Below are 12,332 nucleotides of genomic sequence, written 5' to 3'. Positions count from 1 at the left end.
CCAGCCGGGCTAAACCACAACAGTAGGATACAGTGCATTGTCACAACAGCTTAAGGATGAGATAAAACAAGGAGACTTAATTCAATCTCTATTGGCTTTGAGACAGTACTAGGAATATAAAAACAGGCATTTATGGGAGCTAATAATACTCTGTTGTAGTAGGTCTCACGGAATAGTGGCAGTTGAAGAAGGCTTTTTGAAGCACAGCCTGAGTACCCCAGATGGGCATTAATTTTAAGAAAGTTTTCTTATCGAAGTTGTTTAATGACTTCAAGCTAACCTCCCCAGACAAGCAATATTTTAAAAGCATTATTTCATTACAGTTGCCCAGCGTGGGGAAACTCGAGAGAGGGCATCTTTGCCTTCACAGACCTGGCGGTGGGGTTTGTAGCATGAGTCCAGCACTCTCGTACTCGCTCCAAAATGTGTCTTTGAGTACTGAGCCACCTGGTTTGCCAGATTTGCATCTCCTCCTGCATCTCTCTGATGATTTGAAGGGGTTCCTTGTGCTATCTGGACTTCTTTATCCTGCCTTGTTGAACACTTCGGCATTTTGATGGAATACAAGCAATTCTGCATTGATTTCAGGCTGCTGGCAACATGCTGACAGCAATCTAAAAATATGTTTGTTACCACCACACATGACCAAATACAAAGGAAACTGTTCAAGGAAAGTTGGTTCCTCTGAATGGTGATTATTATATAAAAGCAGTCATCATTAGGCCTGTATTTAAAGAAAACATATGGCATGCTAAACCTTTCTCTGCCTGATTATAGCTTGTGATATAGTACCATGTACTCTTTCCATGGCCAGACATTGCTGCATATCAATTCATAGCTTACCTCTGAAGACATGTAAACATGCCCTATTTATTTTTTTACAGCTTCGAAACAACAAGGCGAAGGATGTTTGCCTTGACCAGGGCCCGCAGGAGAACCACACAGCAATATTGTACCCGTGCCACGGCTGGGGACCGCAGGTGAGGAGCCTGCATGTGCCGGGAGCAGGCAGGACCTGGCAGAGGCTGGATGGACAGAGGACAGAGTACGGAAGTGCAATGTGTCTGTTGGCTTCACTCTCAAATGTTTAAGGCCCTGCTTCATTCTTGTTAAAAAAAAAAAAAAAAAAAAAAAAAGGATAAAGAGATGCATTTTCCTAGCTACTCTTAGAGTTATTTTCTGGATTACCATAATCACGGCAGAGTTGCAAGTAAAAGCATAATTTGAAAACATTTTCCACACAAGGGTAAATAATGCTGAAAACAAATGGCCAATGAACAGAGCAGAGCACACACAAGCAGAGCATTTTAAGACTTTTCTTTTCTCTTACCCAGCAGACTAAAAAGGTACCGATGGGGAAAAGAAAACAAACAGTGCTTTTTGATGGGATGATAATTTGCTATTTCAGCTGGGCTGGGCTTTACTATAGTGTTAGTTTTCTAGCACTTCTTTTGTCTCTCCAAAATCTTAGGAGCAAACCAGAAGCTTCTTAACCTAATTTCAAGCTCATTCTAGATAAAAAGTCATGATTACAAGATTCACTCTACATCTCTTATCTTTTGGAGGATTAGTGGATGTGTCAAATAATCAAAGTTAGTGATTATGACCTGATTTGGCATTTTTTTATAGTTGTATCTCTCACGTTGTTTTAAAAGAAGGCAGCACGGGAATGCTGCTGGTTCGATAGCTGTAGAGATAGAACAAAACAGAGTGCTCTGCCCTCTGTGTCACTGCTGGTATCTGTAAAGCCAACAGCAGACTCTGAGCTGGACTTCCAGGATCTGCAGGCTCCAGGTGTAACTTAACCATGTCCATGTAAACTTTTCCTGTCTGTTTTTCTTCTTATCTCTGTCCATATCCCCACCTCAGTATTTTGCCTAAATCACGTGATTTCCTTCATGTTTTTCTGTCTGTATGCCCACTGGCCATCTTCTTGACATGCAGATCCCCTAGTACAATGCCCTTATCCCCTCCAGTCTTTAAGGAGAAAATACAACAAGTCTCATTTTAGTCTGGAAGCAGAGTGGCTGTCTTATGATACATGTTTTTTTTACAAGAATGAGGATGTGATTTTGTTTTTCTTCATTGCCAAAATCTTGCCTGGCCTCCCTAAAGCCACAGTGTAGCAGCACTTGTTCTTCTAGCACTTCATCTCTGTCCAGTGAGACCCTGGTTGGTTATCACCAGAATATAACAAGTGTATCTGACTTCAGCTTCCTGCTTTTGTTTGCATTTCCCAAGTAAATGCTGTGGCTATCTGTACTGGAAATGTAGCCGAGGTGGGGAGTTTGCAGGTAACAGGCTCTGCAGTCTCTGTGCTTGCCCAGTGACTACTGGCAATGGGTGGAAACAGGACAAACTCCTCTGTGACAAGGCAGTTTCTTCCATTGCTTTTCTTCCATTGGTAAGTCCATGCTCACTACCAAGCTGGGAAACACTTCCCGGCTGCCTTCTCTGGATCAGCCACATTTGTACTGATCATCTACTGATCTGCTTAGAAACTCGTGCAAAACTGTACCTGAAAAGCTGTCTGATCACTGAGTTTCTAGGCAGAAGCCATCATCCGCATTCTCTTGAAAGAAGGTGAGGTGTGCCACAGGAGCAGAGCCAGGACACTTCACATGGTGAGATAGGTCCTGCCAGTTGCTCTCCATTGTCAAGAGGACGAGTTTTACACAGGAAGCTGAACATGGATTTGGGTGAGGTTAGGTGAGACAAACCCATCCCAGTTGTGTCAGGATGCTGAGCTGGGTATATTTAAGGCATAGACAGAGTTTTCTATTTATTTGCAGGAGAATATCTGCCTTGGCATGTTTTAGCGAAAGCTTGCCCTGGCAAGACATGGATCCTGGTATCTGCACTTTATGAGTTATGTTCTTCAATCAGATAGCCCCAGTTTGTCATTCCACCCTTTGCTAGCTCAGTATTGTGATGTATGTTAGTCTAACATTGGCCAGGCCTTCCAACATCTTCTTTTAACATCACAACCCCAAACCAGAGCTGTCTGTGCTGGCAGATGACTGAGGGTTTAGGCTGAGATCAGCTCTATAGGCATGTCTAACGCGTTGTGAGCATCTAAATCCTGTTGAAGTTGTTGTGTGACAGCGAACTGCTGCAATGAAGCAGCACAGGAGGTGACACAGCAATGAGTAAAGACTCCAATCCAGCTTGCTGATAAACTCTGTTTGACAGATTTTCTATGCCCTTAAAGGTAAGATGCTGCATCAGACCTGCAGTGTGTTCCAAAAGTGCACAAACTATATAAAAATGCTCAAGAGCAGTGGTTGAACTCCTGATCCCAAGGGCTCTGTAAGCCTGCCCAGTACCTCTGCTCTGGGTCACTTTGGTCTCCATGCAGGCTGGGAGAGGAAAACCAGTTTCCTTCATAAAGTTGCAAAAGAAAGCTTAGCACTACATTTGCATTCATTAAGACCAGAACTGTGGAAATAGAACATAATCAAGACCACCCAATTAAATGCCTGCAGGTATTTGCATAATAAAACACTGCCTATAAAATTTTCTCCCATGAATCAGAAGGAAGAGCAGGGAGAGGAAGATAACTCCCTGCTGGGAAGTAGAGTTTCCCAATATATCTGGGGTGATTTATTGAGCAAATTTCATATAAGGATCAGATTTTTCCAGTTGAAACAGAAGCTGCTGTGACCTGTTCACTGGCTCCAGCTGAATTCTAACCCATTATGGGTTGTAGCCCATCTTGTATATGGGTGTTGGTTGTTTTGTTTTCTCTTTGAATACCCAAATACCGAATACCTGTGTGAATACCAGAGATATGTCAACTCAGTCTTGAAAACAGAACTTTCATTGGCCGTTGCAGATGATAAGTCTGGCTCCTTCACAGTGCTTGTGTAACCTGTACATGGGAGGAGGTCTTCACAAGGTGGCAAGGTAGGGTTTTTTTTGTCTAAATCTCCACCTGCAAAATAACGTTAGCATTACCCTTCTGCTGACATAGGCAGGAGAGTGAGTTGTAGACTGAGATGAAGCTGAGTGGGGACTTAGAGCTGCAGGGTATGGTAGCTCTGACAGCCTTAGTGAGTATCTGGGAGTCCTGTGTGCTCAAGGAGGGTCATTTTTAGCTAGAAAATGTACAGCTTCAAGTGACAGGTATGTGTAAAGAACCCATTCTCACAAAAAAGTCATCATCAGCTTTCCAGGTTCACCAGGCCTAAGTAATTCCAAAGCACACCTCAGTCTGAACTGCAGACTTCAGGAGCCACTTGAGCTGAGGAAGGGGCCATGGGACTCCTTCGGGGTAGAGACAAATCTCACTTTGGTTTATCCTTGCCTTTAAACAGAGATCAGTCATCTGTGGTTGATCAAGTCACTGCTAAATATAACCTAGCTGTTGCTTAAACGCACACAATTTTTTCTTAAATGGCACAAACTGCCTGTTAGACTTTCTGGATGGAAGCTTAAGCCTCTAAGTGCATTATAATATGAGAAACTGAATTAGTCTGACATTGCTTGCTAACCCTGGACTTTAAGATGAATGACTAAAAGCAGATGATTTGTGACTAAACTTAACAATGTTTTCTCTTCCAACCTGGTGTTCTGAAATAAAGCACTGCAGTGCTCTGGGTTCCCTTCAGCTCGCCTGTTGTGCAAGCTCAGCGCAGGTTTTTCTTCGTGGTCTTCCATCTCCGCGTCATCTCTTCCCTCTCCAGCTGAGAACCAGTCCTTGGCAGTTCTTTTGTTTCACGATACATGCAATTAGTTTAACTCCTTGAAAACGCTTTTTAAAAGTAGCTATCAGTGAGTGCAGAAGCTTTGAAATCAGCCTTTTGTAAAAACACAGGTGCGGCACAAAAGAAATTGGACTTTCATTACTACAATTTAATTAATGGGCTGCGAGTTGTAATTTATTACCGGGAATATAATTAGAGGTGATGTAAACACTTCATTCAAATAGCTCACTTACTGAATATATATACATATATATAAAAACCACAAGGACTTGCAATTCCTGTTGGGTTTTTAGCATGCCGGGTGGTGCCTGTGTTCAGGTAGTGGCTTGCAGTCTCCCTTCTCTCTTTGGTGCTACGGCCTGTCACATCCACGCTTAAATGTTTCCCAATTGAGGAGCAGGTTTGTTGGCTCAGCTAGTGAGGGTAAGCATGTATGCTCTCTGCTGGCATTTTTACAATGCAAGGACAGTGGTGTCACCACTCCTGTTCCCTGCCACTGAATAATGTTGGGATTTCAGTAGAAACCTTCACTTTTTGTAAGCTGTTCATCCCCACACCATGATCCTGTCCACTGTGGCTATGGTATGCCTGTGGATGAGCAGCCTGAGGCAGAGAAGGAGGGCACTTGACTCTTTGGGGAGAGTGTTTTTCCTTTCAAATCAGGGCAGCTTACATTATATCTTGAATTTCTGCTCACTCTGCTGATGACTGATAATCAGTTCAGACTAAGTACGTAGCATATGGATGGTTGCAGTTAGGTGCAATGGATCCCGTACCTAGTGCTGAATGTGTCTGAGAACCTGGCTTTTTCTCACAACACCTTTATTGTAACATCTATCACTGGGGGAAATTTTTGGGTTTTTCTTCTGTTTATTTTCCCTTTACCTTCCCAATCTCCCTGTTTTCATTCACTTCCAGGTCAAATCATTATCAGATTTCAAGATGAAGTATCCTTTTATCCTGTAATTATATTGAACGTGCTCCTAGATTTTTTTTCCTGATGGCTTCATCTTTTAAGCGATACATCATGAAAACACCTTGCTGTAATGATGTATCACACTAATAATATAGTAATACTTCATTGGAATGACAGAACGATGGTGATGTATTAACATGATAGAAAGTACTATAATACTATAAAACTTAAGATAATGTTCACTCAGCAGAGCATTTCATTTAATTATAGGATAAAATATGTTTTGCCCATTTAAGCATCAGAACTTGGGGACAAAACCGTCAATACTGAGATCATCCGGGACACTGCGTTGTCAAGGGTGACAAAACAGCACATCAGATGAAATTGGGCTAAGGAGAAAATAAAAAAGTTGCTAATTGAAGATTGCTCACTGCAGAAAGGAAGCTAAACAACCCTAAATTATTTTCCAATAGAGTCAATGAAGGTCATCGAGGCTTTTATTTCCCAGGTGCTAAGACGTCTAATTAACTTTCTACCATCCCTGAGACACAGCCAGCCAGAAACAATCATCAAAGAAGATGTATTGGTGGTGCAGGTTTGTTGATGGGAGATCAGCCTGAGTGATTCACGGGGCATGAGTGCAGCAACAAATTGTAGGGCCCAGAGCCTCATTTCAGGGTCCAAAGCCTCTCTTTTTTTTTTTTTTTTTATTCCAGACCCCCATTGTGATGGCACAAATCCTCATTCTCAGGTTCCAGAGCCTCATTTTTAGCATTCAATCCCCTTTTTTTTAGGATCCAGTAACTCAATTAGAGATTGAAACCTGCCTTTTTATAGCCTAAACCTGGAAATGTGTTTGGAAGATGCCGTAGGTATGAATCTGTGTTTCTCTCTGGGGATGTGGCCGTGGGCTACTTACACAGATCAAAGGTTTCAAGACCTCAAGACTGACCACTTTTAAATGGCTAGCTAGTTAGCATTTTCAAGCTGTTTTTCTCTGGTCTGTCCCCTTGGTCAGTCTGTTTTGTCTTGTGCCCTGTGCTAGGCTGAGTAACTCCTTCAGGTGCTTTGCTTGGTCTGTGTCCTTGAGGCTGGCACTGCCTAACAGGCAAAGAGGTGTAGATCACTTAAAAGGTTAGGTGTGTAATGTTTTAGGGCAAGTAGAGCAGAATTTAAAGTTGGATCATTTCAGTGATTTGCCTTTCCACAAAGCCAGGAAAACATGAGTTTGTTGCATGAAATACCACTGGTTCTTACTGGTTACACAATATGGACTATCCTTAACTTACTGTCACTGGAAAACCCGTAGGCAAAACCTCCTTCTTCATCAATGAAATCATTTACTTCATAAAAAGACACGCTTTTGCAACCTTTAAGCACAGTGATGACTGTGTGAGGAAATCATTGGTGACTACAAAGCAGCCTTGGGGGTCTCCAAGGGAGTAGCCTTGTTCCAACACTTGCTGACGGAGGTGGCATTTTCAGGGTGCCCGACGTGAGAACGGGATGGGCAGTCCTTGCAAGGCATTTGAGAGGAGAAAACCAGTGTCGTCCAACAGGTGAACCTTTGGTGGAAGAGCCTTCCTGGTGCCTCCAGGAGGAGCAGTGAGGATGAGGAGGAGCAGAGAAGAGCCAAGACTTTTCAGGTGGTGCCGGGTGGATCGGGTGTGCTCCTGGGCAAGAGGGTAGGATTTACACAGTTGGGTTACATTGCTGAGACTTGCAAACACAGTGCAGAGCAGCTTGGAAGTTGCTTACTGAAATCCTGCCCATGGTCCTTCTTGTACTGCCTTCAGCCAAGGAGCTGTGTTACCGTGGATATCACTATGAGCACCTGCAGTGTCAATCAGGCAGAACGGAGTAGCCCTCACTCCTTCAGCTTTCATATGTAGCTGAAGAACAAATTCTCACTGCTTGCCTGGGGCTGCGCCAGCCGCATTGAAGCAGGGACGTTTGCTTGAGCCGCTGAGTTGTTGAGATGGTGAATTGATGCAACTGCTCGGAAGGCTTTAATGGCAATGGCACACGTGATTTATTGATATTATAAAGCATTTGTCTGGCATCTTCGGTTTCTAAATAAGGCTCGGGTCTTATGCAAGTGATGAGCTGTCTGGAGCTGCTCTGTAAGATGTTCGTCAGCATGGTGATGTGACACTTCCCATCTCTTTTTGGGCAGAAAAAAATGGTTAGCTCCCTAGAGCAGCCTGTGGGGCCATCTCAAATGTCAGCCTCTACTGTGTGTTATCTTCCCTTTTACCGTTCAAGAAAGACCCAAGACCCAGTGGTAGCAGGATCAGTGCTTTGCCACCCCTTTGCCTGAGTTCTTCACCCCCTGGTTTGGTTTGGGGTTGGGACCCCCAGCTGCTGCAGCGGGCTTGCTCTGGAGAGGAGCGAAATAACGAAAGAAGAGTTAAGACATCAAAGGCAAGATTCCCCCAAATGCATCTTGGAGCTTACACTTATGAGTTAGACGGGCTTTTTTGGGAAATCGTCACTATCCGCTTTGAAGTACTGAGGAGGGATGGGCTGGATCCAGTGTGTGACAGTGCGCTGGATCCAGACGTGTTCGGGGCTTTCTTTATCTGGCTATTATACGTAGTAGATGACACATCTAATAGATGCACTTGATGCATTTTTCATAATACCCGTGTTTGTTTTTCAGCTCATTTAGTCTCCCTGCAGCCCCCGCCCCTTTGCCTTCCTCAGGAAAGATTTGATTTTTGCTCTACTTATTTTTCCCGGCACATTAGACGATAACATGGAAGAGCAGAAATCGTGTTGCCTTGTGGGCAGGAGGCCAACTTTCTGAAGACAAACTGCCAAACTCCATAAAAAAAGGAAAAAAAAGAAAGTGTCTAGCACGCTAATTTTGGATATGGTAGGAAACATTTCAGAAACAGGAGAAGGAAGGGTAACATGCTGTCCATTTGGGACCTCTAGAAGATATTTCTGTTTGTCAAGGAGAAGTCTTGGGGTGGGTTGTTTTTTTCTTGTTTTTCTTCTCCTTTACATGCCTCTCTCTTTTTGCAAGGCAAGTGGCCTCATCCTCTGGGCTAGTGCTCAAATACTAATTCAAATGAATTGTGTGGCTAAAAACGTTGTCACTCTGAGAACACTATCTCACTTGAGGCTTGTGGAAACATCAAACCGATAAAAACAAATAATGTGAATTTGAGCCTTTCAAGCTGACTTGGAGATTCCCAGGGAGTCATTCTCAGGTTGCTCCTGCCTCGTGCACAGGGAAGCTCCCTTGCTGGGAACGTGGTGCCACGTGAGCTGAGTGTGGAGGTGACCAGGATCCCTGTCCTGTGCTTGGGCACCATGCATCCAGGGCAGATGGTGGCAAGGCTGGGAGGAGGAGGAGGAGGAGGTGATGGTTATGGTGCTAAGCTCTGCAGGCTGTACTCCTTTCCAGCCCTGCTGCTCCAGCACAGCAGTTGGGATTGCTGTAAAGCCAGAGACATGCACTCCTGTGCACCATTTTGCAAAGGGATTTGGGGGGCAGAAGAGCAGATACCGCACCAGGGGATGGGATGGGGCAGTGCTGGGCTGTGTGGGCTGCCATGCAAGCATGTGTGCGTGCTGCCCTCTGCAATCGTACTGCAGCTGAATCCCCATCTGGGGATGGATACTGCTGGCAAACGGGCCTCCGTGAGCTGTAAAGTAGCAGAGGTCTTGCTTTGATTGGCAACACGTTGGCTAAAAGTGCAAATCTGCCAGCAGCTGGGAGCAAAACGCAAGGCAGAGGGGCAGTGTCGGGGGGGCGGTCAGAGGCTCTGGCACCCCTGTCCCTAGAAACCAGCATGCAGAGGGAAGGCAAAACGAGATTCAGGCATTATAACTGTATCTGCTGTTGCTAGCTCAAGTCAGACCCCTGTACATTGTTTTAACTTGATTTTCAGTGTTTAATTATTTTAACAGAGATAACCCAAACTCCCAGTGTGGTTTACTGTCTCTTTTTAAGCATCTGGGTCACAGATATGCTCAGTTAATTAACGTGCTGAATACTCCTCATTTGTCTGCTAGATAATAGATTGATTCATAATTTAAATAAGCAGCTGTGTATATCTTTCCCCTGAACCATAAAAGGCAGGCCGCTGTCATTCATCTCCTTTCACTCCTGAATTTAAATATGTTTAGGGAAATATTTTGGTGGGATTCTTTAAACAGTGGGACTGTGGGAGCTCTTTGTGTGCGGCGGTGCCAGCTGTGTGCTGCGTGCTGCCCGCCCCGGCAGCAGTCCCCGGTGTCCCTGTCGCCTCTCGCTGCTCCCTGGGACGGGTCCGTGGAGCAGTGTGGCTGCCAGGGGGTGATGGCGGTTTGATGCTGGCAGGATTGCAGCGGTCAGGTGCAGTACTCAGACTTTGCTTCAGTGCTGAGCCACGGGGGAGGTTCTGGGCTTGTGTCCCCAAGGACCGGGGCCAGTTGTATATTGGCCTTTGGCTGGTGTTGCTGCCTGGCTGCTGGTGGAGTTGCTAGAGGGCTGCGCCAGACACACCAGCGGCATCGTTTGCGGGCCAAAGCAAGGCTGGCTTGCCAAGAGTGTGAGGCGCCGCGAGCTGGGCCAGCATGCCCCACCGAGCCAGCTGGCTCCAGCCAAAAACCTGGGGAAATCATGCGTTGCCCCAACCCATGGAGCGTTCAGGCCTGGGAGAGGCTGCCCTGTGATGGGTTTGTGTCTTGGAGTTATTATTTTCTTTTCTGTGTGCACTGGCTTCTCACCTGCATCTGCAAAATAAACAACATCAGGAGAAAAAGGCTGGAAAAAGGCATATTCTTTTTCCCCTCTTGTTGGTTCTTTCCCTGTTGACCATCCTCACTGTTTTTTCCTGAGGCTCTGCCTGGTTGTCCGCTCCTGCGTCACTTTAATGATACTCCAGAGATACTGATGGTCTTTTTCCTCTCCGTCCCTGCCCCCAGCTTGCACGCTACACCAAGGAGGGGTTCCTTCATCTCGGCGCCCTCGGGACCACGACTCTTCTGCCCGACACCCGCTGCCTGGTAGATAACGTGAAAAGCCGCTTCCCTCAGCTCCTCGACTGCGAAAAGGTCAAGAGCAGCCTCCATAAGCGCTGGAATTTCATCCAGGTTTGTTATGGGCCTGCCATCAATGCTGCCCCTCTCTTTTCCCAAGCCATGGCTGTGGCATGTTGTCTTCAGCATGGGACAGCAGGGGATGAAGACGGAATGTCGTGTGTGACAGCAGGTGCCAGGTCCTGGGACAGAGGCAAAAGGTTAAGAGGGATCAGGGGCAGGGGCAGTATCAGCAGACAAATAATTCCAGTAGAAATTTCCTTTACTATCACTCAGGTATATGTAACCTGCCCTATGTATGACTTCCAGATTTCTTTGTTTCTTACAGATAACCAATGGTGAAATACATGAAAGCACACACTACTTCTGTCCCAAAGCAGAGAGTTATACAGCCCATGGAAGTGTCACACCTTCCTAACACGCAGGATACAGTCATGCTATTTAAAGGTTACAGATGTCTTTTGGTTGCTGCTGTGTGAGGGATCAGTGCTGTCAGTGATAAAGGTTGCTCCGTTCAATCCCATTGATTATTTTAGAAATTATGTTATTGCTTGAATTGCATTACTGCCCCACTAAGTGCTGTGCACTTTCCAGCCACGCACGAGGACACAGCCTCTCTCCTGCAGTGCATGGTCCTGGCTTGCTTCACAGGCAGTGCTACGTCTTTAATTTTTTAACTATTTTCTCCATGTCTGTAATTTTAGAATGGTGCCATCTTGAACAAGGGAACGGGGCGCTGCTTGGAAGTGGAGAACAGAGGAATGGCTGGCATCGATCTGATTCTTCGCAGCTGCACAGGACAAAGGTGGACAATTAAAAATTTCATCAAGTAAAGGGTGGAAAACGCCGAGGAGTCTCACCTGAAACACAGCTGACTTGGACTGATCTGACTGGACTCCTTTGGAAAGGACAAAATGTCAAAACAGAGCTTTATTCATGTTATTAGGAGAGGACATGGGGGAAATGGGCATTTGTGTCTTTATTTTTATTGTATATTAGTCTCCCGCAGCTGATTCCAACTGTGTGAAATTGGGTCAGAACTGCTATTTTCTTCTGGCGAGCACTCTAAAAGGTACCACTTATTTCTGCTGGAATAAGTGTAATAAGCTCATGTAGTCTTGTGAGCATTTTACTGACAGGGAAATGTTGCTTTCCCAGATGACTCCAAGTTCTCCCAAAGGGCCAGCTAGGTTTGCACCATGGTCAGAGTCAAGACACCCTGCATATATCTGCATGGCAAGCACAAAAACTTGCTTGCTTGTGAGAGGAAAATGTGGCCAAGCCCCAGACAAGCTGCGTTTGAACAATGTGGTGTTTCACTAGGTCCTCTCTCTCTTTTTCCTTTCTTGCCCCTACAACTAACAGCCCTTTCCTTGAGTCTGGGAGAAGTGAAGCTCTCAGAGACGCCCCGGTAGATCCCACAGATCTTTCCAATCCTTAATCACGGATGTCATTACACAAAATCCTGTTGAATGAAAATACTGACCTCCTGTTGTCTCCTCTCCATCGCCCAAGTGATGCTGTTTGCCAAACCAGCCCCGGCCCCTCCATTTATGGAGACCCCGAATGGGTTCCCTGTGGAAAGACCTCAGAATTTTTCCCCACAGGTGGCTGCATGCCAGTTTTGGGGTCGGTCAGATGCATGCCTGGTGCGACGTGCCCTGTGGCAGCCCAAG

At 45.5% G+C, this 12,332-nt stretch overlaps 1 protein-coding gene across 1 annotated transcript in view; it reads left to right on the top strand.

Moving 5' to 3' along the window:
• Positions 1–12,068, top strand: part of GALNT17 (polypeptide N-acetylgalactosaminyltransferase 17) — a 205,417-nt gene extending 193,349 nt beyond the window's left edge. The window contains exons 9-11 of the mRNA XM_035559105.1: positions 885–980; positions 10,543–10,710; positions 11,361–12,068. Coding sequence (XP_035414998.1) covers positions 885–980; positions 10,543–10,710; positions 11,361–11,489 — 393 coding nt within the window. The 3' untranslated portion in view covers positions 11,490–12,068. The remainder of the gene's footprint in view (positions 1–884; positions 981–10,542; positions 10,711–11,360) is intronic.
• Positions 12,069–12,332: the final 264 nt, after the last annotated feature.

Source organism: Cygnus atratus, chromosome 20 (assembly GCF_013377495.2).
Source record: "Cygnus atratus isolate AKBS03 ecotype Queensland, Australia chromosome 20, CAtr_DNAZoo_HiC_assembly, whole genome shotgun sequence".
Taxonomy (NCBI): domain Eukaryota; kingdom Metazoa; phylum Chordata; class Aves; order Anseriformes; family Anatidae; genus Cygnus; species Cygnus atratus.
Note: the sequence above shows the minus strand (reverse complement) of the source record. Positions and strands in the feature narration are given on the sequence as shown.